General features: G+C 58.2%; 2 protein-coding genes across 2 annotated transcripts; both read right to left on the bottom strand.

The window, feature by feature from the left end:
• Window positions 1-4547: 4547 nt before the first annotated feature.
• Window positions 4548-25537, bottom strand: LOC119848346 (nuclear pore complex protein NUP62-like). Its single transcript, XM_038384040.2, has 5 exons — window positions 25344-25537; window positions 16722-16945; window positions 7058-7501; window positions 5620-5780; window positions 4548-4762 (listed from the first exon to the last, which is right to left on the bottom strand). Exons 1-5 carry the CDS (start codon window positions 25535-25537, stop codon window positions 4715-4717), a joined length of 1071 nt encoding a protein of 356 aa, XP_038239968.2. The 3' UTR covers window positions 4548-4714.
• Window positions 25218-27015, bottom strand: JUND (JunD proto-oncogene, AP-1 transcription factor subunit). The gene is made up of 2 exons (XM_043502553.1): window positions 25808-27015; window positions 25218-25776 (listed from the first exon to the last, which is right to left on the bottom strand). Exon 1 carries the CDS (start codon window positions 26792-26794, stop codon window positions 25829-25831), a length of 966 nt encoding a protein of 321 aa, XP_043358488.1. The 5' UTR covers window positions 26795-27015; the 3' UTR covers window positions 25218-25776; window positions 25808-25828.
• Between the last annotated feature and the right edge of the window lie 33 nt (window positions 27016-27048).

Genomic DNA, 27048 nt, shown 5'->3' with positions numbered 1-27048 from the left:
GAACTGGGATTGTTTAGTCTGCGGAAGAGAAGAATGAGGGGGGATTTGACAGCTGCTTTCAACTACCTGAAAGGGGGTTCCAAAGAGGATGGATCTAGACTGTTCTCAGTGGTACCAGATGACAGAACAAGGAGTAATGGTCTCAAGTTGCAGTGGAGGAGGTTTAGGTTGGACGTTAGGAAAAACTTTTTCACTAGGAGGGTGGTGAAACAATGGAATGGGTTACCTAGGGAGGTGGCAGAATTTCCTTCCTTAGAGGTTTTCAAGGTCAGGATTGACAAAGCCCTGGCTGGGATGATTTAGTTGGGGTTGGTCCTGCTTTGAGCAGGGGGTTGGACTAGATACCTCCTGAGGTCCCTTCCAACCCTGATATTCTATGATTCTATGACCCCTCAGCCGGGTCCATTTTGGGGGGCTGTGAGCCATACAATCGCATCTGCACTTCACTCCATGGCCCCAGCCAATCCCAACTGACTCACTCTCCAGCCCCTCCTCCTCTGGGGCTTTCTCCCTTTCCCGGGCCAAGAGGTCACCGGATTCCTTTGTTCTCCAACCCTTTAGCTCTCACCTTGCAGGGGGGAAGGACCCAGGACATCAGTCGCCAGGAAACAGGGTGTCGGCCATTCTCTGTGTCCAGACCCCTGCACACCCCTGCCCTCTAGGGCTCTGCAAGTATCATGCACCCTTATCCCACCACCTAGCTACTTAAGAAACTGCCTAGGGGAAACTGAGGCATACCCACACTATTCAGAGGAAACATTAAGAACAGTCCCACTTCATCACAGCCCCTCCTGGGTCGGGCACCAAGGCAGCCGTGCCAGCTGGCTGGAGAGCTGCGGCATTCGCTCTCACCTGGCGCTAACATCCTGTGGGCCCAGGGGCTGGAGCAGAATGTGGCAGTGTCCCTGCAGGACGAGGGAACCGCTGGAGGAAATGTCACCCTGAAGACTCATTACACCAGTGAGCATGGGACTCGCACCCGTATCACACACAAGTGAGCAGAGCCACCCAGCTCAGTGCAGCGTGACTCTGTGTCACCTTCCCCAGGGTGGCTTGTTTGAGATAAATAACCAGCAGGCACCTGGCCAGGAGCACTTTGCAATTGCAGCACAATACACGGTGCTGGAGACACCTGGGTGCTCTGCGTGAGCATCTTTCTGCTCCCAGGCACTCCCTGCTGGCGTGATGCAGCCAGGACCCCGGGCCAGTTGGTTCTGGGAACCCTCTGCTCAGCAGCTGGAACATCACATGGGGGCTGGCTGAAGCTGGCCACCAGCAACACTTTCTCAGGGCATGTGAGGTGAAGCACAGCTCTGCTCCCGGCTGCTTTGTGTCACTCGGGAATACAGCAGTGCAGCTGGGGCCAGGGCTGCAGGGTACCCGGCCAAAGGGTTTTAATTCCACAATGGTGATGGGAGCACCCAGCTCATAAGCCCCTATCACAGCACTGGGACATTTGCTCCCTCCCTTTCCATAGCACCTTTAAATCCCGGAAGGGCTTTCCTACAGCCAGGGCCCACCTCCCCCAGCAGTGACATGCAGCCCCCTCTGTTTAACAGCACCCAACAACACCGCCCAGGGCAGGAAGTGCATCTGGGCATGGGGCAGAAACTGCCCTGGGTGACAGCCCCCTCCCAGCAAGGCACAACCAGCCTTGCTCCTGTTGGTCAAAGGGGCTGACCCATCCCAGGCCCCAGCAGGGGCTGACGGCTGCTTTGGAGTAGCCAGAAATAAAGGGCAGCCTTTTAGGTGCCCTCAGCATGACACACCTGCATTACGGGCTGGGAACTGGCGCCTCCAGCTGCGCAGAACCCCAGAGCCCCCCAAAGCTGGGGTGTGGACTCGTAACAGCTGAGTGGGGAGAGCACTCCCTACTGGGTCCCAGCACTGCTCCCTGGAGCCATTGTTCACAGAGACGTGGAGTTCAGTGCGGCAGTGAAATGCCGGGAGCCAGCACCGCCCCGCAAGCCAGAGGGACGAAAATCCCTGGCAAAGAGATTCCTGTAGGACCAGGCCACTGTGGCAGCCCGGCGGTAACACGGCACTGTGCCCAGCCCAGCAACAGTAAGGACCAGGGGCAGTAAAGCCAAGGCACCGGGAACAGGAGAGGGTTACGCAGTTGTTAACCAGCAGTGAGCAGAGGGATTTTCATCTTCAGGCAGGTCCCTGTGCCCATCTGTGCAGCACCCTGCCCACGCCAGGGCGAGGGGTGGGCATGGGGGCAGCTGGGCTCCTGCCACACTATTCCCAGCTCGATGTCAACCAGAGATAAGGCAGCAGAGCCCTGCCTGACCTTGGTCTAGGAAATTGCCTGGCCTCCTAGCTGCCTCTGCTCCGGGCTCCCGCACGCACTTGGCCAGATGAAAGCCAAGTTCCAGCACAAACTATTTTCTTTGGGGGAATTTAATTTTCTCCTGCTTTGATTTACTGGCCAAATCCAGCTGTGAGCAGCCAGGCAGGTTCCTGCCCTGGTTACTGCACTTCTTTAAAACAGCCCACTGCCCCCAGGCTGGGCTGCAGCTCCAGCCCCCCTCCTCCCCTGCAGTTCCCAGCTTCGGAGCCAAGGGCTGGGAACAGCCATGCTGCCGTGGGTGGTCACACACCTGAGGACACGGCCACAGCTGCAGTGCGCCACTGCTGGGCCTTGTGAGGCCCCCCGAGCCTCCTGTACCCACCGATGGGGGCTCGGGGTCCTGGCGCCCGGGACGAAGATGGAGCCCAGCCAGCTGACGCATTAGACAAGGAAACAGGTCTGGGAGAGCCAGAGGCTTCGTTCTCAGCGCTAATTCCTAGTTCTCACCCTCTGCTATTCATGAGGCCCATGGCTGCCTGGCCAGCCGCCCTGGGACACTGGTCCAGAAACAAGGGGCAGAGCCCGGGCCCCAGCTGGAGGGAAACGCCGAGCCAGGAGTCTCTGGGAGGGAGCCTTGTGCAAATGTCTCCCGCCCGGCTGCACTCCCAGCACAACACGCTGGGCTTGACCCAGACCCGAAGGCCTCGGCGCCCTCTGGCCAGCATGGCCTGCACAAAGGGGGCAGCTGCTCCTCCTTTCTGCCCCCTGAAGCTGTCGTCAATCCCAGCTACGACCTTGCTGGGCCCCGCAGCCCTGGGGCTGTCGCTCAGCCTGTGTGTCCTGTCCAACCCCAGTGGAACCCTGTCTGGATAGATGCCACCAGGTGCCTGCTCTGCCTTGGGCCAGGGGCTCAGATCAGGGGCCAGAGACCAGCACTATGCCCAGGAACTGGGCTTGGAAAGTGACCCTCAGCCCGTGTCAGGGAACCCCCCCTTGCCCCACCGCTGGATCTGGGGGAGGGGCAGTTCCCAGGGCTGCCCCCCTGAGGCATCTGCAGTAGATTTGCAATTATCCTGGGCCATGAGAACAGCGCGAGGCGGCTCCTGGGAACTCCAGGCAGGCACCAGCGCAGCAGGGAGCTGGCATGGCGAGGAGGGGCTGGCAGGGGGCTCGCTGTAGCAATGTACCCGGAGTAGTGAGGCCAGGACCTCCTAGAGCAGCTGGAGCCCAGGGATGGCTCAGACCCATGGCCCCCTAGTACGCCGGGCCTGCTCAGCTGAGGTAGATGCTAGGCGGTTTGGTTCTGCCGACAGCCTCGCCTTCCCTGCAGGGCTGGCAAGAAAGCCCATGCAGTGGATTCTTTGGGCCTGGGCTGAGTGATGGGCACCAGCAAACAAGCAATTACCCGGGGCAGACCCAGGGCTGCAGCCACAGGCCTCTCCCAGATTTAAAGGGGCAGTTTCCCCCAGAGGAGCAGGTGGGGGATGCCATGGGAAGCAGGTACCAGAAGAGCTGGAACCCAGGGCAGGTGCACGGGGGACAGGGACCACGTCGAAGGCCGGAGCCCAGCTGGGTGCGATGCAGGCATGTGTCTCTTTTACTTGGCTAGTGGGAGGCTCCCCCCCTCCAGGTGCTTGGGCAAATGACAACAGGAGAGTTCCTGCCCGTGGCTAGAACCGGAGCAGGACTCACTGTGTTGCTCCCTGGTGCCCGGCCCTGAGCTCGGATCGCTCCAGAGTGACTCCAGAGCCAGACGCCGGCTGGGCTGCTCCCAGATGAGCCCCGGGCCAGGGAACCTCAGCCCCACGGGCGGCTCCTCAGTGCTGTCCAGTCCCCACGCAGCCCCCTCCATGCGGCTCAGCCGAGGAGAGCAGCACGCGGCCCAGGGCTCACACTGCCCAGGGGACACTAGTGGTGGATGGGGACATGGTTCTCAATGGAGACAAGCAGCCAGTGCCCAGGCCAGGGCAGCTGCAGCACATGGGAAGACGGGCCAGGCCTCCTGGGTTGGATCCGGTGTAGGGCGATAGAGGGGACAGGCTCCCTCTCCCGGCCTGGGTCTCTGTCAGGCAACTGGTGCCCCCCATGGCAGCACAGAGCTGATAGTGCAGGGGGAGGGGGACGCTGCTGCTTTTAGACAAAGCCACACGGGAGGGTGAGTGCAGCCCATGCAAAGTCCACAGTGCCCCTGCCCCCATGGCAGCTGTGGGGAGAGCTGTGCGGGGCCACAGGCAGCAGGAGCGGAGACCAGCCAAACCAGCAGCCTCTTTATTCCCGCGCAGTCCCTGAGTGGTAGGGGAGCTTTACCCAGGCCGGGCCGGGCCGGGCCGAGAGGTGCTGGAGTGGCCAGGACAGATGTTCGGATTCCTACCCCAGCACGAGGCTGGGCTCAGCTCCAGCCAGGGCCGGGGGAGACACCCGTTATTTGGGAGGGTAGCGAGCGAAGGGCGAGTCTTCGGTCATCGTCCCCTGTGAAGGAGAGAGCGGAGGGTGAGCACCCAGGGCCACTCAGAGAGTCAGGAAAAGCCCCCCAGCTGGAGGGCAGTGAGGGGAACGCCTACGGCAACGTCCTGGAGCACAGCAGTGGTGGGGCTGCGCCAGGAACTGCCCCCCTCCCCACCCCAGGGCGCTACAGCCTCGGGCTGTTACCGCTGGCTGATCGGCCCGGCCCCGGGCACCCCGATGGGCACTGTGTAACTGTGAAGAGCTGGAGGCTGCAGCCCATCTCCGCGGGAACAATCACTGTGCCACCTGAGTGCCCGGCAGGCAGGTGGGGGGACGCCGGACCTGTGCCCAGCCCTTGGCCCCATTTAACCCCACCCTGTCCTTCAGGCTCTCTGGCGGCTGTACACAAGACCAGCCCTTCTCCTGAGCAGCCCCTCCAGCCCGCTGCGCCAGCGGTGCCAGTGAGTGACACGGGCTAACCTGCTCCTGGTGAGTCCCGGCGGCTTGCAGACTGGGGAGCCCTCTGCCCACACTTCACACCAACACCCTTCCCCGGAGCGGGGCTTGGGGCAGCACAGTGAGCTGTAGCTCACGAAAGCTTATGCTCTAATAAATTTGTTAGTCTCTAAGGTGCCACAAGTCCTCCTTTTCTTTTTTCCCCAACCACTGTACAGCAGGGCTCCCAGGCCCCAGTAGCAGCTCACATTTGGCCCGGGCCCAGAGGCAGGAGCCTCAGTGGAGGAGGGGGCAGCTCGTTCTGCCCCTGCCCCTGCCCCTGCCCCTCTGTGGGACGCTGCAATAGCCGGGCAGAGCCCCGAGGACCTGCTACAGCCTGGGACAGACGCGCGGGCAGGGGCCACGTCCTCTGCGGAGCTACGCACCATGGACACCTCGTCCAGCTTCCTGAACGCCGGCTCCCTCCTGTGGCAGAGCTTCACCATCACCCCGCCTGCGGCAATGAGCAGGGTGGCCGTGAAGAGGCAGATCGCGGCCACCAGGCCGGGTCTCTGGGAGAGCGCGGGCTGCTCCGGGACAGGCACCTCTGGAGGGACAGAGCGCCCGGCTTAGACCCCTCCCCAGCCGTGCAGCCACGCGGCCGAGAGCCCTGCTCAGCCTCCCCCCAGCTGAGACTACAGGTGTCCATGCTGGGGCAGAGGACACCCTGGCTGCAGGACTGGGCCCCGGCTGGGGGTCAGGAGTTGCACTGTGGGGTGGGGAGAGGCTGGAGACCAGCTCTGCGCTGCCAGCTCTGGCGAGTCTCAGGAGAGGCCCCCGGAGCCCCGGGATTGCAGATCTGCAACTTTATTTATTTATTTTTTTTTACTTTTTAAATGAGAGTTTCTCTTGCTTCTTTCAGAGTAGCAGCCGTGTTAGTCTGTATTCGCAAAAAGAAAAGGAGGACTTGTGGCACCTTAGAGACTAACACATTTATTAGAGCATAAGCTTTCGTAGCTGTAGCTCACTTCATCGGATGCATCACGAAAGCTTATGCTCTAATAAATGTGTTAGTCTCTAAGGTGCCACAAGTCCTCCTTTTCTCTTGCTTCTGGGTCTGAGGAGTTGGGAAAAGGGACCCCCAAGCACAGAAACGCCAGGCAGAGACCCCCGAGCTCCTACCGCTGGGGATTGTTCTAATCCTTTTGTGCGATTGCTGGTGGGGCCAGGCGTTCTGCTCGACGGATTTAACCGCACACCCCTCGGAGAGGCTCCGTGGGGCAGGGCACAGGCGAGGCAGGAGGGCGCTGCCCATGTGATCGGGCATCTCACCCGCCCGGGCACCCACCCGCCGGCCGCCTCCAGCTCCAGGCGTGGGACAGCTGCGCTATCTGGTGGTGAGAGCTCGACAGCGACCCCCGCTGAGGGCTCGCTCAGCGAACCCGAGCCTAACCCACCCTGCGCACAAGCGCACCCGCACCGCACACCCCGCAGTCGGCAGGCGTGTCCCGTCACCGGTGCTCGGTGCAGGGCAGCCCTGGGTGCCCCGTGTCGGCCAGGCTGGTTCCGTGGCCTGAGGGCAGTGACGATGGCTCCCTTAGAGGCGCTGGCTGGCTCCAGGGCTCGGGGCTGGCATATGGAGGGCGGAAGTGACTGACCACTGCCATCCTTCGCCAAAGCCCAGGGTGAGCACCAGCCTCCCCTTGTGGCAGTCTCTGGGGAGATGCCAAGGACTCAGGGGGTTCCCCGGGGGCAGGGGAGGCAAGCTTGCCTTGTTACCGCTGGGCTGCTCCTGTCCTGGGGCCAGAGGCCTGCAGAGCCTTTTGCCTGGTGCCTCTTGCCCCCGTTAAAAGAGGCTGCATGTCCCTGCACCCCGGTTCTTACCCGAGCCACTGGCTGTTGAGCCACTGTTGGGCTCCGGCTGCTCAGTCGCGTAGGTCTCACTGGAGCTGGCAGCAGGAGTACTGGAGGTGTTGGTGTAACTGGGGCTGGCTGGGAACAGGGGAGGGCTGGAAGCAGATTCTGGGTTTCTGGACAAGGCTGGAGCTGCTGCTGTGGTTCTGTACTGCGTGGATGCAGTGGTGTTGTCAGCCGGGGCAGCGGAAAGGGAGGTGTCTCCGGAGGCAGCCAGGGAGCTCTGTGGTGGTGTAGTTGCGGTGGCGGGGTGCTGGCTGGACGCAGCCTGGGGGCTCTGCGGTGATGTAGTCGCGGTGGCGGGGTGCTGGCTGGACGCAGCCTGGGGGCTCTGCGGTGGTGTAGTCGCAGTGCGGGGGTGCTGGGTGGATGTGATTGATTGGGAGGCAGCTGTTGTGGCAGTAAGGTCCCTCACTGAGGAAGGGGAATCAAAGTTACCAGGTTTGCTCTGAAGATTTCACTCAAGCCAAGGACGCTGTGCTCCGTGATACCCCAGTGCTGCGAGGGCATTCCCAGCTCACCCCGCTCGGCCCCGGATGATCCCAGCACTAGGAGGGGAGGCCTGGTGGCAAGGGTGTGTTTGCAGATAAGCCAGTAAGCCGAGGGCCCCCACGTCAGATCACGTTCATGCTAGCATCAGCCTGGGACCTCTGCCCCCCTCCCCAAGGGCCTTTCCTAGCCTGTTAACAGCTTTCCTGCTACCTGGTGTTTGAGTCCCAGCTGCTGGAGATGAGCCCTTAGGAGACACTTGCGGGGTCCAGCGAGGAACTCAGCCCGCGGGTTGGGACAAGCTTGAAATGGAGCCGCGTGCCCCTCGCCATTCGCTAAAGGGAGCCCAGTGTTTGTGGAGTCTCTTAACTTTTAACTCATCTCATGGCTTGTTGTCTGCATTCCTAGCGCCTCCTGCCCCAGCTGAGATCCACTGCATGAAGGGGGGGCCCAGGGCTCTGTCTGCAGGCTGCCCCCCTGCTCCAGGACATCACCTCAGCCTGAGACGCCCAGCACTGCCCTGCCAGTTCAGCCCTTCCTGGGGGCAGAGGCTGCTCAACGACACCATCTGGCCTCAGGCTGTCATGGAAATGCTGCCAGGCTGGGCTCTGGCCTTGCTGCTGAGGGAGGCATGCCAACATCCCAGACAGCAGCTCTGCGCCCTGCAGGGACAGGCCATGGTCTCAGGGCTGGCTCCTCAGGGGCAGCAGCTGCCCTTGCCATGGCACAAAGGCTGCGTTGATAGCGGCCAGAAGGCTCATAGCGTCTAACCCGCCCCGCAGGAAAAGCAAGGGGGCTATGGCCTGGCTAGGGCTCGGGCAATTTTGTCACAGTGGCAGCACATGGACCGACTGTCCCTCAGTTTAACAGGGGTGCTCCCTGGTCCCAACATTCCCTGCACGCCACAGACGTGGTGCTGACGGCAGCGCCCGGGCACTGAGGTTAGGGGCACAGTTCTTCATGCCCTTGGATTGGCGTCCACAGCAAGGGGGGTTTTGTGCCCCTCATTGTGGGTCTCAGGCGCATGCTGCACCACACCCCTGCCACTGCCCAGAGCTGCCTCCATTGCTCCCTGCAGGGAGCAGCAGCAAGTGCCAGAGGTTTGTAAACACGCCCCAAAGTCATACAAATGACCAGACTGGGTCAGACCAAAGGTCCATCTAGCCCAGTATGACAGTGGCCAGTGCCAGGTGCCCCAGAAGGAATGAACAGAAGAGGGAATCATTGAGTGATCTGTCCCCTGTCACCCGTTCCCAGCTTCTGGCAAACACAAGCTAGGGACACCATCCCTGCCTAATTGTCATTGATGGACCTATCCTCCAGGAACTTATCTAGCTCTTTTTTGAACCCTGTTATAGTTTTGACCATCACAACATCCTCTGGCAAAGAGTTCCACAGGTTGACTGTGCTTTGTGTGAAGAAATACTTTTCTTTGTTTTAAACCTGCTGCCTGTTAATTTCATTTGGTTCATTTGACCCCTGGTTCTTGTGTTGTGAGGAGTAAATAACACGTCCTTATTTACTTTCTCCACACCAGTTATGATTTTATAGACCTCTGTCATCTCCCCCCTTAGCCGTCTCTTTTCCAAGCTGAAAAGTCCCAGTCTGATTAATCTCTCCTCATATGGAAGTTGTTCCATGCCCCTAATCATTTTTGTTGCCCTTTTCTGAACCTTTTCCAATTCCACTATATATTTTTGAGATGGGGCGACCACATTTGCACACAGTAGTCAAGATGTGGGCGTACCATAGATTTATACAGAGGCAATCTGATATTTTCTGTCCTATTATCTCTCCCTTTCTTAACGATGCCCAACGTTCTTTCGCTTTTGTGACCGCCGCTGCACATTGAGTGGATGTTTGCAGAGAACTATCCACAATGACTCCAAGATCTCTCTTGAGTGGTAACAGCTAATTTAGACCCCATCATTTTGTATGTACAGTTGGGATAATGTTTTCCAATGTGCATTACTTTGCATTTATCAACATTTAATTTCATCTGCCATTTTGTTGCCCATTTTGTTTTGAGAGATCCTTTTGTACATCTTTGCAGTCTGCCTGGGACTTACAAAACTAGTCAAGATAGTTTATCATCTGCAAATTTTGCCACCTCACTGTTTACCCCCTTTTCCAGGTCATTTATGAATATGTTGAATAGGCCTGGTCCCAGTACAGACCCCTGGAGGACTCTGCTATTTATCTCGCTCCATTCTGAAAACTGACCATTTATTCCTACCCTTGGTTTCCTGACTTTTAACCAGTTACCATTCATGAGAGGACCTTCCCTCTTATCCCATGACAGCTTACTTTGTTTAAGAGCCTTTGGTGAGGGACCTTGTCAAAGGCTTTCTGAAAATCTAAGTCCACTGGGTCCCCCTTGTACACAAGCTTCAAAGAATTCTAGTAGATTGGTGAGGCATGATTTCCCTTTACAAAAACCACGTTGACTCTCCCCCAACAAATTATGTTCATCTATGTGTCTGACAATTTTGTTCAGTACCGGACAAACTGGTTGAAACTATAGTAAAGAAGTCAGATTTACTGGCGTGTAATTGCCGGGATCACCTCTGATTTAAACAATATGTTACAAACCATAGTTAGTAGTTCTGCCATTGTTAATGTCCTTGATGCTGTGGGGGGAAGCCAGGGCCTTGCTGCAGGATAACAAGGCTTCCTAGGGGTGCTGCGGGGATTCAGCAGTGAGTTTATGCAGAGGTGGGGGGGGGTGCGAGTGCTCCCTGCTGGAGCGTGCCCAGGAGTAGCACTAGACACCCCCCAACCCCCTTTGCTGGGAGTGACTGCCCGGGCTGATGGGACAAGAGAGTCCCCAGAGCTGTGATGGGCAGGGGAATGGAGGGAGGTTTAATCAGCAAAATCCTGCCTCTCACTCAGCCCAAGGGGAAATGCCCCCGGGTAGACAGGCGACTAGTTGGGCACGGCCTCTGGCCTGCAGCTCCTCCCCCCACCCCCCCAGGAGCACTGCCTGGGGCTCCATGGACACGGCCGTAGGCACCTTCACTAGCAGGGCAAACCCCAGCCCTCCCCACTGCCCCCAGAGCCCCACATTGCCCCTGTCACGGCATTCAGCACCCCACAGAAGCGAGTTCCCTGGAGGCTGCGCCATGAGCCCCATGCTGGGGGAGGGGGCATTTCCTCCCTGGGATGAGGACACAGATGCTGCACAAGATTTAAAGGACCACCCCAGGCTGCAGAGGAGACAAGCTGGAGAGTGGGCTGCATTGACCCCTTCCTCCTGCTCTCAGTGCCACGGGCTCTGTGCCCCACACAAGGGGTGGCAACAGGCGCCACTGCTCGTGCACCTGAGCAGCTGCTGCGAGGATTCCCAGAGCCAGTGGGAGGCTGGGGCCCATGCAGGTAAGCGCATGGAGCGCGCGGGCCACTCAGCCATGGCCTCGATCCATCAATCAGAACAGGCCACGCTCCATCCAGGCCAGCGCCCTGGGGCCAGCCCCGCGGCTTTTCAAAGGGAAATACAAGAAGCCTCCGAGGAGCAACCCTGGAATAGCTTGTCCCTAGGGCAGTTTCTTCCAAGCCCCAGACTGCCATGGGTGGTTTCTGCCCCATCTCATGGCATGGGATTGTTCTTGTTCTCCAAAGGGAAGTGCCTAGTCTCTCCCCAACCCCCGCAAAGCAGAGAAATTCACCCAGCCTCTTGGCCTCCCTGCCAGCAACTCAATCCTGAAACTGGTTCCTTGGACGTTTTCCCCACAAGAACACAGGGGCTCAGGGTTGAGAGACCTGAGCACAAGACTGGAAGCCAGGAATGCCCAGATTCTAATCCACTGACTCCCTGGGGGGCCTGGGGCAAGTCACCTGCCTTGGGTGCCCCTCTTCCCCAGCCCTCCCTAGAGCAGCAGTGAGTGCTGTGCAAACAGCTACAGGTCCCTCCAGCCCCTAGTCCTGCTGAAGCTGGCAGATGTGTAACATGCTCCCATTTCCCCGGCAGGTACAGACTGCGGGGAGACACCTGTCTTTTGTTGTGTGCACAGCTGGGAACAAGTATCTGATCCTCCACCCAGGCTGCGCCCCACCCTCCTGGCTGATGCAAAGTCAATATGTACCCGTCCACTTTATCCGCACCATTGCGTTTGCTATTCCCAAGCTGCTGCCCTGTTGGCTGTGTGAGCGGCCTGTCCCCACCCTGCAGCAGAGGAGCCAGAGCCCTGGGACTTGCCAGCTGAAGGGAACCCAAATTTTAATGACCAGGATTCCGGTCACGTAGGACCCCCAGGAAGGGTGACCATGGCCCACTAAGGGCAGAGACAGGTGCACCTGGGTGGCAGAACTGGTGGATTTTGAGAGGGAATATTTAGACCCCCCAAGAATGTTTCACTCACACCCCAAAGCTCCAGCTCACTGGAAAACGAGGTGGATGGGGAGGTCTGGAGTCTCCTTTCATTGCTAAGAAAACAAAACCTGTTTGCCCAGGCATCTATATTTGGCCTCCTGGAATCTGTGACCCGCAGGGCTGCCAATCCAGGGTGCACATCCCTGGCACTGCCGCCACACCCCCACTCTCACAGCCCCTGAAGAACTGAAGGGGAGCAGTATCAGCATTTCACAGGAGATTCATGGGTGCTCTCAGCTACCCACCACGGCATCCTGTGATCTCTTTTCCATGGCTCTGCACCAAGCTCGAGCCCTGTCAGATGCATCTCTGCACTCAGTTAAGATTGCAAGAACGGCCACACTGGGTCAGACCAACAGTCCATCGCACCCAGTGTCCTATCTCTGACAGTGGCCAGTGCCAGGTGCTTCCGAGGGAATGAACAGAACAGAGCGATTACCGGGTGATCCAGCCCCTGTCGTCCAGTCCCAGCATGTGGCATTCAGAGGTTCAGGGACCCTCAGCCAGGATGGGCAGGAACCCAGCCCCCTGCTCTACTGATGGATCCATCCTCCAGAAACTGCTCTAGTTTGTTTTTGAACCCAGTTATATTTTTGGCCTTCATAACATCCCCTGGCAGTGAGTTCCACAGGCTGACTGTGCCTTGTGAGAAGAAGTTAACTTAGTCTCTTCATTAGGAGGCCACCTTGAGGTGAGCAAGAGGCCACCCCCTGCAATTTGACAGCTTTATGGGTAAACTGTCCCTTGGGAGTTTAGGATACAGCAGTTTCCTTCACACTGGTTGCCTAGCACAGGCCTCAAGTCAACAACCTGCCCTTCCAACACCTTACAGGTAAACAAGCCAGCAGGAGGCACCGTTTCTAGGTAGGATCTAAGGCAAGTGCTAATTTCCTGTTCGAAATGACTCATTTCTGGAGTGGTGCCTCCCACACACGATCTCCGTTCAGTTTCAGAAAGGATAACAAGCCATTGCTTGTTTTAGCCTGGAGGATTTTCAGTTCCTAAATACAACCCCACTTATTTGCAAGGTTGTTAAGCCTCCGCCAGTCCTTCCAGACACAAGGAATTATTACTCCATTTTTAAATGCTATCACTGTAACCCATGACTGTGCCAGAAGCCCTAACCCCATTAAACGGCTGCCACATCAATCATGGGAGGCAAGGCGGAGCCAGATGAAAGTTTGGGTACTTTCATGTTAAAAGTTTAAATCCAACTAGGGGAAGGCAGCTGAGAGCAGCAGCTGTCCAGGGCCGCTAAATGTCAGGCGGTTCCGCTGCCAGGAAATCTGGAGGCCCTCGCTGAGCCCATAGTACGAGCAGTCTGGGACAGTGTCTTAGCCCCATCTCACAGAGCGGGAGCAAGGCACAGAAATTAGGTGCTTCCACCACGCTCACCTGGGAAGGTTGGGTCAGACCCAAAGAACTGAAGCCCCATTCCAGTGCCTTAGCCCCACAGACTGCCCTGCAGCCCCGGGCCTGCCTAGAGCTAGGCCCCAGGAAATTTACTCCCGACCTCTGACCTGTAAACCACTCCAGCCAAAGCATGCCTTGGTAAGGGGCTTTGCCATTCACGTGATGGCTCATTAGCGAGAGACCCACCTGCCACATTAGGATACCAGGATAGTATCCCTAGCAGAGCGTACCAAGCCACTGCCCGAGCTCAGAGCCTTGCACACTCCCGGCCTGGGGCCTGCCAAGGCTTTTAATTAAACACCGAGCATGTGGGATGACGATGCTGGAGGGAAGCTCGGCAGCACTGTTAGAGGCAGCGTTCCAGCTAGGAAAGCCACTATGGAGTCACAGGAGAGCAAGTGGGAGCGTTTGTTCCTTGGCATTGGGAGAAATGAGTTTTGAGACTTGGGAGATAGGGCAGGTTGGTTCCATGCAATGGGCTGCGGGGAGTGGGGGGATGGGCAGGGCAGAGGAGCCAGAACCTGCGTGGGGGGGAGGGGGTGAAATGCAGGACAGAGGAAACAGAATCTGCAAGACCTTCTGTTGCCGGGAGGCATCTGCGACAGGGAGCAGGAAGCCCTGGGCTGGCTCTGGCTGCATCAGAGGAATGCCCCCCCATCACCAAGAGAGCTGCAGGCACTGCTTAGTACCAAAGCCAGGAACTTTGACAGTCACTTGAGCGGGGCAGAAAAATCTCATGCAGCCCGACGCATGGCCGGCTTTATGCACAGCTCTGGCGAGACCATCCCTGGACAGCAGTGGGGACAGTGCAAATTGAAAGGGCTCAGAAGAGTCACAAGAGCAACTCAAGGTTTGGAAAATCTGCTCTGTAGTGGGAGACAAGGGGGGGAAGATATCTGTTCAGCCTCAGGGGACTTGATCAGCGGACAAGCTCCTACGCGGAGAAAGATTTCTGACAGAGGAGGGCTGGAATCTAGCAGGCAAAAGCAGAATGAGACGCAGTGGCTGGAAGCTGAAGTGAAATGAATTCAGACTGGACAGAAGGAGCTTGTATTTCACAGGGTGGGGGACTGCCCAGGTCAGGCCCAGTGGATGTGCTGCATTCTCTGTCATTCAGCAGCGATAAATCGAGATTGGGCAGCTTTCCCCAAGAGCTCCTCGCGAGCTCCCCCTGACGTTCCGGGCCAGATGCAGGAACCGCTGCAGGAGGTTCCCCGGCCTGTGCTATGCAGGGAGTCAGCCTAGAGCATCGTGTCTCCTCTGGCCTTAATCCATGAGCCAATGACCACTATTCCTGCACCGGACAGAGTGAATCCGGAGGGGCTGGAGGGAGCCCTCGCCCCACCCATCCCAGCCCTAGGACAGAGAGGGTTCTGTGCAGTGCTGCCCCCTTATGGCCAAGGGCTCCATGGCATTGTAGCCGCCAAGCACACAGCCAGCTCTGCTGTCCCCTCAGCCTGGCTTTACTGAGCACAAGCCTGGCACAAGTACGGAGTGACGGAGAGCCCCATTCCAGAAAGGGGCACAAGGACACGGCCAGCAACCTGGCAAGAGGTCAGAGGCAGGGGCCCAAGGAAGCCCCGAGTGTGCAGCTGATTTGCTCCGTCATCGGGGCACGGCCCAGGGGTGGGAGCGTTACACTCCAGCGTGTCACAGATGGCAGGGCCCAGGCCCTGCGGAGGCCTCGTGGGAAAAGCGTTCCCCATCCCCACTCCGCAGCAGCGTCCCTTAGAGGGCTGGGGAGAGAACCCTGCCGCAGTTCCAGGGACCCCTCAGAGCAGCAGCTGCCGGGCGGGTTATGTGCTGCCTCCGCACAGCCCGTCTCCAGGAGGAGACGGATTTGTCCCGGCACCATGGAGCCGTGTTCAGCACCCAAGGCCTTTTCCCTGGGGAAGGGGTGGAAAGCTGCCCGGTTTAGGGAGGGGAACCCCCTCTCCATGGGGAGCAGAGTCAGTCCATGCCTGCTCTGCACTCCAGAATCCGCGACAGGTCAGGCCCAGGACAGAGATGGAGGAGCGGAGCAGAGCAGAGTAGTTTCTGCAGCAACGGTCAGCCACGAAAGGGTTAATGAGACAGCGCTTTCACTGCACTTCAGAGCTGCCCAGTGCAATGAGAGGGGCAGTTCTCTGCCCTCCTGACAGCTCACAGCCGTCAGCCCCAGACAGGAACCACTACCCCTGGAGGGGGGTGGTCTCTGGAGCTAGGGGAGCTAGCTATTACATGCAGCTTGTGCTGTGTAGCAACCACTACAGATTACGCAGGGCCATGCACATGGTGGCTGCCGGAGGCAGGATTCCCAGCCAATGGGCAAATATGGCCAACCTCCACCACCCGGAAGACAAGAGCAGAACGAGTCCCGCTGTCAGACCCGCTGCCTTACAGGCTTAGCTCTGCCCTTCCATGTTCAAGCACCAAGAGGAAGGCCCAGGGTCCAAACTGGGGACTGGGATAGTTAGGAATTTGTTAATAAAAGGGACAGGCCAAGCACATTGAGCCTTTGCAACCAGCCAAGCGGGTTTGTCTGCAACTGAGCAGAGTGAGTCTGCAGGGTGCCAGCTCCACTTGCCAGTGTCCTGTAGCAAACAAACGGTGCTACTGGCCCGAAGTGTCACTGGTTTAGCGCTGGGGGGCACTGCAGGGGAGACACACTTGCCCCCACCTCACAATCCTGGGGTAACTAACTCTACAGGTTTCAGAGTAGCAGCTGTGTTAGTCTGTATTCGCAAAAAGAACAGGAGGACTTGTGATTAATTTAATTTGTTAGTCTCTAAGGTGCCACAAGTACTCCTTTTCTTTTAACTCTCCAGTGACCTTCTGAACACCCCCCTTCCCCACTTGGTTTCAAGAACACATGATCCCTGCAGCACAGGGCACTCACACAAACTGGGGGGGTTGGGGGATTGGTGCTGGAGCTGGGGGGGCTGCCGGAACCCCGTGGCTCAAAGGGGTTCCTGTCATACCCAGGGGTTACAGTTTGATTCAGTGGCTCCCAGCCCCCACAGTACACACTGGTCCAGCACCCCGGGGGGGAGAGGGGGGGTCTGGCTAGAGAGCACTGGATACTGATGCAGGAAGGGGGGTGGGGAACCTGCCTGGCCCCAGGGCACAGTCTGGGAACCTTCCCAAGGAGCCAGACTCTCCCTGGGGTGACCAGCACCCAGACCCGAGAAGCTTTAGGATTAGAAAGTTTCTTCACTCCCCCCACCCCCTTCGGGACGGTTCATGCTGACCCTGAATTAACTCATCAGAAACCCCCCGCTGTTCCCTCTCCCCGGGGAGCAGGAGTCCCTGATGGGCGGGGGGGGGCCGGCAGACCCTGGGTCTCCCTCCGGGCGGGACCCGCCCCCCAGGGCTGCCCCTTACCGGCGAGCGCCAGGCATAAGCCGCAGCCGAGCAGCAGCCAGCGCGTCCCCCGGGCCATGCTGGCGGCGCCGCTCCGGCTCCCGGACACCTGCCGGGATCCTGCCACGCAGGAGGCGCCGCCCCGGGCTCCAGCCCCGCCACACCTGGGCGGAGACCGGCCGCCGGAGCAGCCCCTCAGCCCGGCTCCCTCCCGCCGCCAGCCAGGGCCCGGAGCGGCGCCCGCACTGGGCGAGAGCCAGACACCAGCCGGGACCGGGCCCCTCGCCCGGGCCGCACCCCAGGGGGCTGGGGACTGCCGGGTTCTGGTCCCCGCTGCGGGAGGAGAGTGGAGCCTAGTGGTTAGAGCGATGCCAGGTGGCCACTGGTGTTCTCTCAGCTGCGCTCCTGCCACCCGCAGGCCAGAGCCCTTCCCACAGTCAGTCCCAGAGCAGAGCTTTTGGGAAAGCAGCTGATCCCGCTTTAAACATTGCCAGGGGCATGGCCAAGCTGCCGCCCCCCCCTTCAGTAAATTGTTCCAGTGGCTAGTTACCCAGCCTGTTAAACATGCACCCCTTATTTCCTGCCCGGACTCTGGGCGTCTAGTCCCAGCTCTGCTACTAATTTATTCTATGACCTTGGGCAAGTCACTTCCCCACTCTGTGCCTCAGTTTCCACATCATTAGTATGCGCAGGCAGCCAAAGCTTCCCCTTCCAAAGCCCGTTATCCAAAGCTGGCATCACCCCCAGGTCCTTCCCAGCTCCCTCCATTTCCCACACCCCTGGCTGACACCATTTGTGGCCAGCAAGCTCAGTCTGTCCTGCCCCAGCCTATCCCAAAGCTGTTTCCTGTCTGCTCCCTTCCTGGAGCAGGGGTAGTCAGAGTTGTTAAGCGGGTTATTTCTCACTCTGGTGCCCTTTGGACCAGCAGCTGCCTAGATTCCTTGAGCCCCCTCCCTAAGGTTCAGGGCTCAAGCCCTTGCTCAGGGGCTGCTCTCCTGGCCTTGCCTGGGCCCTGTGGGGAGGGGTGAAAGCATAGGCATCATGGTGCCCAGCTGTCACTCACTGCAGGGGCTCCGCCCCCTGCCTGAAAGGACACTGGAGACAGCTGAGAGTGGCACCAGAGGCCCTGGCCGGTCCCGTGCCAGCAGTTACGTGAGGAATGGCCAGTACATGGCAGAGCCTGGCCGTGAAGGGTGGCTGGAGAGACCTGACCTAGAGCAGTGAGTGGCAGAGACTGGGACACTGAACTTCCTCCACGCCCACCCACCTGGCACAGCCCAGGGCCCAGGTCTCACCAAGCCGGCCCAAGTTTTTGCCCAGCGCCACAGCCCTGCCTGCAAGGGGAAAGCATTGTGGGTTGGTGCTGGACATTTTTGAACAGGCAACTCACAACAAACAGTCCCAGCCAAAGGCGAGAGGCTTTTCCTTGGGTCTGTGATTCTGAATGGTGTCCAGGCAGAACAATGTACCAGGGATTAGGAAAAATGTTTATGCAAGGCTGGGAGGAAAGCTTCCTCCCAACAAACCGCAGCCTGCTGGCTGCCCCAGATCTTCCCCACATCTCCACACAGCCCGGGACAGCGAGGGGACAAACAGAGCACAGCATTGCTGCATGCAAAGGGGGACTTCAGCTACTAGCTCTGCCATCTAGTCACGTCTGAAGTCAGCTCATCGGCTGTTTTAACAGGGGTATTTTATCTGCATTCCTAAGGGTTGAGCCATAGTCCCTGTCCCCCCCATACTCCCACTGACTTCTCTAAGCTGTGGGTCAGAGCCTCAGGCCAGGAACACACAGCTCATAGCAGAGTGGGACTCAGCTTGTGATCAAAACCTCCTCTAGACGCTCCAATAATGCACATAACGGCTCCAGGACAGCAGAGGAGTAACTGGGGCCAGACTAGAGAGGGTCTCGTTAATAACCCTTCCCCCTCAAGGAGCACCTTACCGGCAGGAGGGTGAATGCACTGTCATCTCCAGCTGAAATTACTGGAACTCCAGTCTCTAGAGATGACCTAAAAAGAAAAGGAGGACTTGTGGCACCTTAGAGACTAACAAATTTATTTGAGCATAAGCTTTCATGAGCTACAGCTCACTTCATTGGAAAGCTTATGCTCAAATAAATTTGTTAGTCTCTAAGGTGCCACAAGTCCTCCTTTTCTTTTTGCGGATACAGACTAACATGGCTGCTACTCTGAAACCTGTAGAGATGACCTGTCATCTTCTTCCTGCCTGAACCCTTGTGCAGTGTCACTTAGTGCTGTTCAAAAGCCATTGTGTTCCACCCCAGAGGTAGGTTCAATAGAGGACACAGCTATTTCTATAAACAGAGCAGAGCTTGAAACCCCTTTCCTCATATCACTAGTCCACATTCCCCCACGTAATCCTAGTGCTACCCAACAGCTCTTCTCTAGTGCTTTTCTGCAGCAGATTTGAAAGCGCTTTACAAAGGAGGTTAGTATCCGTGTAACTAGCCCTGTGCTTCTCAGACAGCAGCTTCAAGGTGTGACAGGTCCCCTCATCTCTGCAGCACTCCGGGCCTGAAGCCCCCAGTTCCCACTGGCAGGGCAGGGGCTCTGCACTCGGGAAAGCCAGGCCCCACATCAGCAGGGAGTAGCTTAAGGCAGCACCCCATGTGCGCTGACTCCACACTTGGTGCCTTCCCCAGCACATGACCCTGGAGCTGATCCACCACAAAGAAGAAATGCAGACTCTGGAACCAGCCCCATCTTCTTTGGCAGAGCGATGTTGTGCTGACAGTTCAAAAGCAGATGGCCACAGTGACCAGCCCCCGTGTGACCATTTGAACCGTAACTTCACCACTGTGTCCTGCTTCATGCGGTCAAGCCTCCAGCCAGCCATCAACTAACTGATCCTACCTGGAGCCCCCTGCCCCCAGGGTCCCATGGCGAGTCAGGGCTGATTCAGGGGTCCATTATTGGGGGGGGGCAAGTGGGTATTCTGGGGCTCTGGCTGTCACCATTTCAAAAATAAGCACCCTGCGAGGAGCCCAGGGCTAGTCAGAGCACTGTGGAATCTGGGCTTTTAGGGGTTTACAAAAGCTTTAACGATTTGGCTTCTGTGTCAGTATTTTGTTGTGATTTATAATTTACATGGGGACTGAAGACTCTCCCATTTGCAGCTGTTCTGATCCTTGACCCTGGATAACCCGGTATGTGCTTTGGCCTGACAATTTTGGATCCCTTGAAGATAGTTTGGGGGTGGGGTAAAATGTCCTCTTCTCCCTCCCCCCCATTGCACTGGGCCTACATAGGATGCATACAGGGAAGTCAGCGCTGTGTTTAAAAGGATGCCATGCCACTGACAGAGGGGCAGGGAAGCAGGGGTGGATTTATGGGGAAAATACCCATTGCAGCCGAGCCAGTCAGTGCACTGGGAGAGGCGCTTGCCCACCAGCAGGAGGCATCACCTGCTACATGCATGGTTGTGAAAGAGCAAAGTACCTGCAAGCAGGGCCAGGCCTTCTGTGCAGCCCTGGGGTCCTGCAAGAGCAGTTCTGCCCTGTGCCTGTATATGAGGAGAGCAGGCACCTGACAGTGTCATATTCACTCCCATGTCCCCTGGGTTTGGGGCGGGGGGGGGGAAAGAGGATAGCCCTGCCCCTTCTATCCGACCACACACCCCTAAACCTGACTTCACCCTGCAGCATCTCTGTGGAGGGCAAGAGGAAGCCACACTGGCTCCTGTCCCCAGCCCATCCTTCCCTTCCCTGGGGCCTTCTTGTCATTCAACAGCCATCCTGACCCTGGAAAAGTCCCTCAGCTCCCCCCAAGGCCAGCCCCTAGAGAGCCAAGACCCAGCTGTTCTGCCAGGTGCCTGGGCAATCCCATGCTGTGCGTGCTAGGTTTCTCTGAGTGACCCCCAGCTCCCCATGAGCCCCACCCCGCTGCCTACCTGCTAGCGCACACACAAATCCGGTGTGACAAAGTGGGGCTGTTCTTAATGTTTTCTCTGAATATTGTGGGGGTGCCTCAGTTTCCCCTAGGCAGTTCTTAAGTATCTAGGTGGTGGGATAGGGGTGTATGATCGTTGCAGAGCCCTAGAGGGCAGGTGTGTGCAGGGGTCTGGACACAGAGAATGGCCGACACCCTGTTTCCTGGCAACTGATGGCCTGGCCCTTCCCCCCTGCAAGGTGAGAGCTAAAAGGGTTGGAGAACAAAGGAATCAGGTGCCCTCCTGGACCCATGGGAAAGGGACAAAGCCCAGAGGAGGAGGGGTGGGAGAGTGAAGCAGTTTGGGCAGGCTGGGGACATGGAGTGAAATGCAGACATGGTTGTCTGGCTCACCACCCCCCAGCTGAGGGATCCTGTTCTCCGCACCTTCAAGCTCTGGTTTTTAGACCACGTTCCTGTCATCTAATAAACCTCTGTTTTACTGGCTGGCTAAGAGTCACATCTCACTGCGGCGTTGGGGGGTAGGACCCTCTGGCTTCCCCAGGACCCTGCCTGGGCAGATTCGCTAGGGGAAGCGCACAGAGGGGCAGAGGATGCTGAATGCTCAGAGGTCAGACCCAGGAAGGGGGAAGCCGGGTGAGCTGTGTCTCCTGCAGACAGGCTGCTCCCAGAAAGGAGACTTCCCCAGAGTGCTGCCTGGCTTCGTAGGGAGCAGCTCCAGAGCATCGCCCCGGGACTCCAGGACACCTGGTCCTTCACCACTGCATCCAAAGGGTGGTGAGCAAGATGCAGCTGGAACACACACTCCATCCTGTGGCAGCTGAGGTTGGTAGGAGTGGACCTGGTGCCATCAGATGCTCTGGGGCAGGGCCTGGCCCCTCCCCGTTGACTAGGACTGCTTTCACCAGAACACATCTCAGGACTGTGGTGTTATATTGGCAGCCATCACCATGGGCAGCAGTGGATGCTCCCACAAGTGGGAGGTGGGATGGGCAGCCCAGACTGCCAAAGGCCAGGAGTATCACCGTGCTGCCCGCCTGTGCAAGTGCTGCCCGCCTGTGCAAGCCAGGGGAAGGAAGACAGAGGTTTCCCTCTCTGCAGCTGTCCAGGTAGCAGAGCACTTTGGACATAGACAGTAATGGGACAGAAGGCTAGGGGCAGTGGGAAAGCCCAGGTCCACGGCCCGCGGGTGGGCAGGTAGATGGGAAGGGAGCACTTTGAACCCCACAGGGCCATAGCGGGTGGGGAGAATGAAGCAACTGAGCCCAGGGCAGGGACAGGTAGGAGATGAAGGCGAGGGAGAGCAAGGGGAGAAACCAGCCGCCGGAGGGAGGCAGAGGCACTGCAGGCCAGCTCCAGCCCTCAGGCTGCGGGGCGTGAGCTGACCCCTCAACAGTTTTGCTGAAATGCAAAGCCAGGGCCAGGGGCCCAGCTCAAAGGGCAGGGTCTCAGCCACGCTTCCCTTCAATCGAGGTTACCACTGTTGAGTGCCTTAATGCTACACCCAGACTACTCATTTGGGGCTGACTCCACAGTGCAGTGAGTGAGGCTCTAGGGCCCAGAGGAACCAGGCCAGGGGGCGTGGGGGTGGAAGAAAGAGAGAGGAGTCCGCAGCAGGGTGTTTAGTTCCACCATGGCTTGTTTCAGGTTGGCTTCAGGACGGAAGCACGGACAAAACCACTTTTTAGGCTATTTCACTCAGTTTGAGAAAAGCCTTTAGCGTGGTGGGGATTAGTCTGACCCCAGCACCTGCAAACAAAGCAGTTAGGGAAATCCAACCAGCAAGATTCCTTCAGTCTGAGGAAGCAAAGTTTATTCCTTCCCCAGCCTTTCCAGGCAAAACCAAAGGAGGCTTTCCAGCCATTTTATCCTACACAAGCTGTTCTCAGCATAAGGACCACTGGCTGGGGCTAGGAAACGGAGTCCCTGCTCTGGGCTAGCTTTGAGGTTTAATGTATATTGGCTGCAAATGGGTTTTTATTCCCCTCAGTTTTGTTGCCTGTTTAGACAAATGAGAAAAAAAAGACTCAGGGCCAAGCAATCTTGCCAGCATAAATTATAAGAGCTTTAAACCACCTTCCCCCTCTTCCCAGGACAAGTCTTCCCCTGCTGACTTTTGCTGCCAGAGTTTAGAATGTTCCAGCCAATGTACAAGTTGCACAAAGTTGTTAGGAACAAAGTGATTTGTCACCCTCAGTTTCTCGTTCCAGGGAAGCATGGTGGTTCTGGTGTTGAGTGGTTGATTTTAGACACAAAGATCTCTGTGATTAAAGGCTGCATGACACTGATCTGGCATCTGTTCTCGTTCTTGATAGTGAACTCAGATTGGGCACCTCAGGCTGCTGGTTTTGAAGAGTCCCTGAAAGGTGTCCAGCTGCACCACCTAATGCATGCAATCTGCCAAGCCAAGCCACGATGAGGGCAAGGGGGCACAGGCCATTCCGGATGTGGCACCTCCCAGCAGGCCAGTACCAGACCCATGTGCTATTCATGGGGCCAGACCTGCTGGAAGTGCTTCCCCTGAGATCTAATGCGAGGCCAGTAAAAAGCCCCACTTTCTGCAGGAACAAAGGAGGGAGCCCTTTGGCTAAATTCCAAATTGAGCAATTCCATCCTGCTCTCTGCACCTTACCTGGGTGTAGTATTTTCAGTACAACACATTAGCATGGGACACGCATGGTGCAGAGCCACGTTAAACTCTTATTTCACCTGAGAGGTGGCGGATCGCCACTTAGCCCTTCCCAAACTTATGTTTTATGCAGCGTTGATGCCATACACTGCATCACATGGCTTCCCTAGACAAGTCATTATTTGGAGAATGGCTCCTCCTACCAAGTGTGTCACCATTTGGGACCAGCACTCAAATGAATACTGCTCTTTTGTTCACTTCATTTCTGGCTCAGCGTCATTCCTGATGTCAGCACAGGGTTGGGAACAGAAGTTGGGGGTTATCTGCCACAGTAAAGACCGGGCAGGAGACACACAACCGTTTCCTTGCTCCCACAACAAAGAAGTGCAGCCTTTAAGGACACATTCTTTAAACATTTTACAACATTGTCTTGGAATGCTGAAAATAATGCTGCCTTTCCCATTGGCAAAGGTTTGTTTTTATTTCCCCCTAGGGTCTGAGCAGAGCTGGAATCCACCTCCCTGGTTGTTTACTATTTTGATTATGCACCAGTATCAGTGAAAAGCCAGCCAGCTCTGGGCCTAGCATTGCATAACCAAGTACCATATAGGCTGTGTACGGCTTATTTCAGTCCTATTAAAGGATCTCAGACCACTGTGGAAAAGGTAGAGGACTCCTCTCACCCCGAACTTTACCATTAGAGTATTTCACTATCTATTTTCCTAGCCCTATGAAAACTAACCTGAGCATGATCAAGTTAACCTTGAAAAACCAACAAGGAGTCCCTTGTGCTCCTTCAGTAAACAGCCCTGTATGAGTGGCCCCACACCAGGCCCACATGCAGTCACACACCAAGTGGATAAAATTTAATGTGACTTAGACTTCTTGTAAAATTAGAGCCTAGACCACAACTCACCTAATGAGCTGTTGCGGTCTTGATTTTGCAAGATTATCCCTTCTAGAAACCTGTGGTACTGTCAGATACTAAGACACCTCAGTGTGAAAGTTTCGTATGATCCAATCTTTGACACTGTTTTACACTTTGAAAAAGGCATTTTCCTTTAAGCTCTTGACCAGTTTGCTGCAAGTCTTAGCAAGGCAGAGCTGCCACCTGGGTAAAATATTTTGGTCCTTTCCTGTACTCTATATCACAGGCCATTGGCCATGGCAACCCATGTGTTTAGAGCTTAAATTCATTTCCCAAGAAGAAAGTTGCAGAGCTGTCAATTCCAATTAGCTAGAAGTTTGCCTAGTCATAGGGTTTCCTAAGAAACCAAGCAGCCCCTTTCACTTCCATTCTCTCTCAACTCATTTCCTTCTTTCTACCCCTCTTTGTGCACGCCAGGCCAAGACAAGCACCACGGGTGATGGACCCAAGAACCTGACAGTTCATTTTTTGCCCCCAGTCACCCCTTTGAGGCCTGTCTATTAATTCACAGAACAGCAAGACTCCAACAGCCGCCACCACCACCACAACTAACCAGCAGGGAAAGGCAGCCTGAAATGAACACACTGACTTGCAACTGGACCAGGTGTCCTTACGAGGAATTGCCCGAATTACGGTGTCTAACATTTCAGAACACACCACCCCAAGTTACTGTTTAAACCCCTCACTCCCCCAAGGATAGTCACCTGCGATAGGTACTTCCAGGGCCAAGCCCTCCTCTCAGCGGGAACCCAGCTAGGAAGCTTCTTCCTGTGGGGGTGCACAGATGTAGCCTCCACAATGGGCAGGAGGGGGCGCGCTTGACCACAGGACACCTCCACCCCACAGCTGGAGCTCAGTGCAGCTTCTCCTCCCTTCTGCAGCAACAGTTCAGGTCAGGAAAGGGGGGGCAGCCTCCTTCCCTCTGCCTTGGGGAGCACCAACCAGGCCAGCACCCAGCAAGCAACTCCCAACCAGCTCTGATTAGGCAGAGCTGGTGGCTGGCTTTACACCACCTCTTCCCCCCCGCCCGAGAGAGACAGCGACACAGCTCCTGGCACAAGACTTTACTGCACACTGGAATGTGGAGCATAGAACAAGGGGGAGGAACATTGGGCCCAGTATAAACATAAATAGAGCAAAAACACTTCAAACAACAGAACACTTGAGCTTATCGCCTGGGGCCGCCCCAGGCCCGGCTCTGCATAGGCGGAACCTGGGTAGCTCTGCAGTCTCTTGGATTCATGCGCTCGGAGCCGGGGGGGCCGAGCTTGTCCGAGCCCTGGCGAGGGCAGGAGTCCGCGCCGGAGCGCTCGGTAGGAGATACGGGTCCCGGCTGACCGAGCAGGGCGCCCCCCCCCAGCTTTGCCATTGCGCCCACAGCCCCCCTGCAAGGCAGAGGCCCCTCCCGAGTCTTGCGGCCTCCGCTCCCGCAGCCAGGGAGACAACGGCCCCGGGCCCGTCCGGCGCCCCGCACGTGCGTCCGCAGCGTCCCCGCACCGAGGGCCCCGGCTCAGTTCAGGCGTCCCGGGCCCGCACAGCCCCGCACCGGGCAGCGGGCAGCGGGCACGGTCCGCTGTGCGCGCCCCTCGCGCGGCGCAGGCCCCCCGGGTCGGGTCGGGTCGGGTCGGGTCGGGTCCGGTCCGGCGCGGCCCGGGCGCGCTCAGTAGGCCGGCACCTGGTGCTGCTGCGGCAGGAGCTGGCAGCCGCTGTTGACGTGGCTCAGCACCTTCTGCTTGAGCTGCGCCACCTGCTCGCGCAGCAGGCTGGCGGTGGAGGCCAGCTCGGTGTTCTGGCTCTTGAGGCTCTTCACCTTCTCCTCCAGCCGCGAGATCCGCTCCAGCTTCCTCTTGCGGCACTTGGAGGCGGCGATGCGGTTCCGCAGCCGCTTGCGCTCCGCCTTGATGCGCTCCTGCGTGTCCATGTCGATGGGCGACAGCGGCGGGCTCTCGCCGAAGCTGGGCACCTCGGGCACGATCTGCGGCTCGTCCTTGAGCGGCGGCTGGAGGCGCGGATGCGGCGGGGCGCCCCCCAGCCCGGGCGGCGGCGGGTAGGGCACGGTCTCGGTGGCGTAGTTCACCGTCGTGCCGGGGTAGCTGCTCAGGTTGGCGTAGACCGGCGGCTCGGGGGGCGGCGGCGGCGGCGGCTGGGCCAGGCTGGCGGCGGGGGGCAGGTCCCCGGGCGGCCCCCCGGCCGCGCCGCCGCCCGCCCCCAGCTGGTTCTGCTTGTGCAGGTCCTCCAGCGCCTTGACGAAGCCCTCGGCGAACTCCTGCTCCTCGCTGGCCGTCACCTTGGGGTAGAGGAACTGGCTGCTGGTCGGCGTGGTGGTGACCAGCCCGTTGGACTGGATGATGAGCCGCTCGAGCTCGGGCGAGCCCAGCTTCAGCAGCCCCAGCTCGGCGGAGCTCAGCAGGGCCGGGCCCTCGCCCCCGCCGCCGGCCGCGCCCCGCAGCGGGTGGAGCGGCTGGCCGGGCGCCTTCAGGGTGGCCACCACCTGGTCGCTGAGCCCGAGCCCGTCCTTCTTCATCATGCTGCCGCCGGGGAAGGGCCGGGGGAGGCCGCTGCTGCTGCCGCCGCGGGACGGGGCCGAGGCGCTCAACACATCGTCATGGTAGAAGGGTGTTTCCATCCTCCCCCGCCGGCTGCGGGGGGCGCCGGGCGGCTGCGGCCGCGGCCGCGGGGCGCCGGGCCGAGCCTCCGGCGCCGGCTGCAGGAGGCGGCGCTGGGGGGGTCGGTCCCGCTGGGGGTGCCCCCGTGGGGGGGGCGCGGGTCGGTCCCGCTCCGGCTGCAGCGGCCCCGGGCGTCACAGGCTGGACGCGGCCCGCGCTGCGCTCCGCGCTCTCGCACACACGCGTCGGGGGGGGCGCCCCGCGCCGCCTTAAA

This window comes from Dermochelys coriacea, chromosome 25 (genome assembly GCF_009764565.3).
Source record: "Dermochelys coriacea isolate rDerCor1 chromosome 25, rDerCor1.pri.v4, whole genome shotgun sequence".
Classification (NCBI taxonomy): domain Eukaryota; kingdom Metazoa; phylum Chordata; order Testudines; family Dermochelyidae; genus Dermochelys; species Dermochelys coriacea.
Note: the sequence above shows the minus strand (reverse complement) of the source record. Positions and strands in the feature narration are given on the sequence as shown.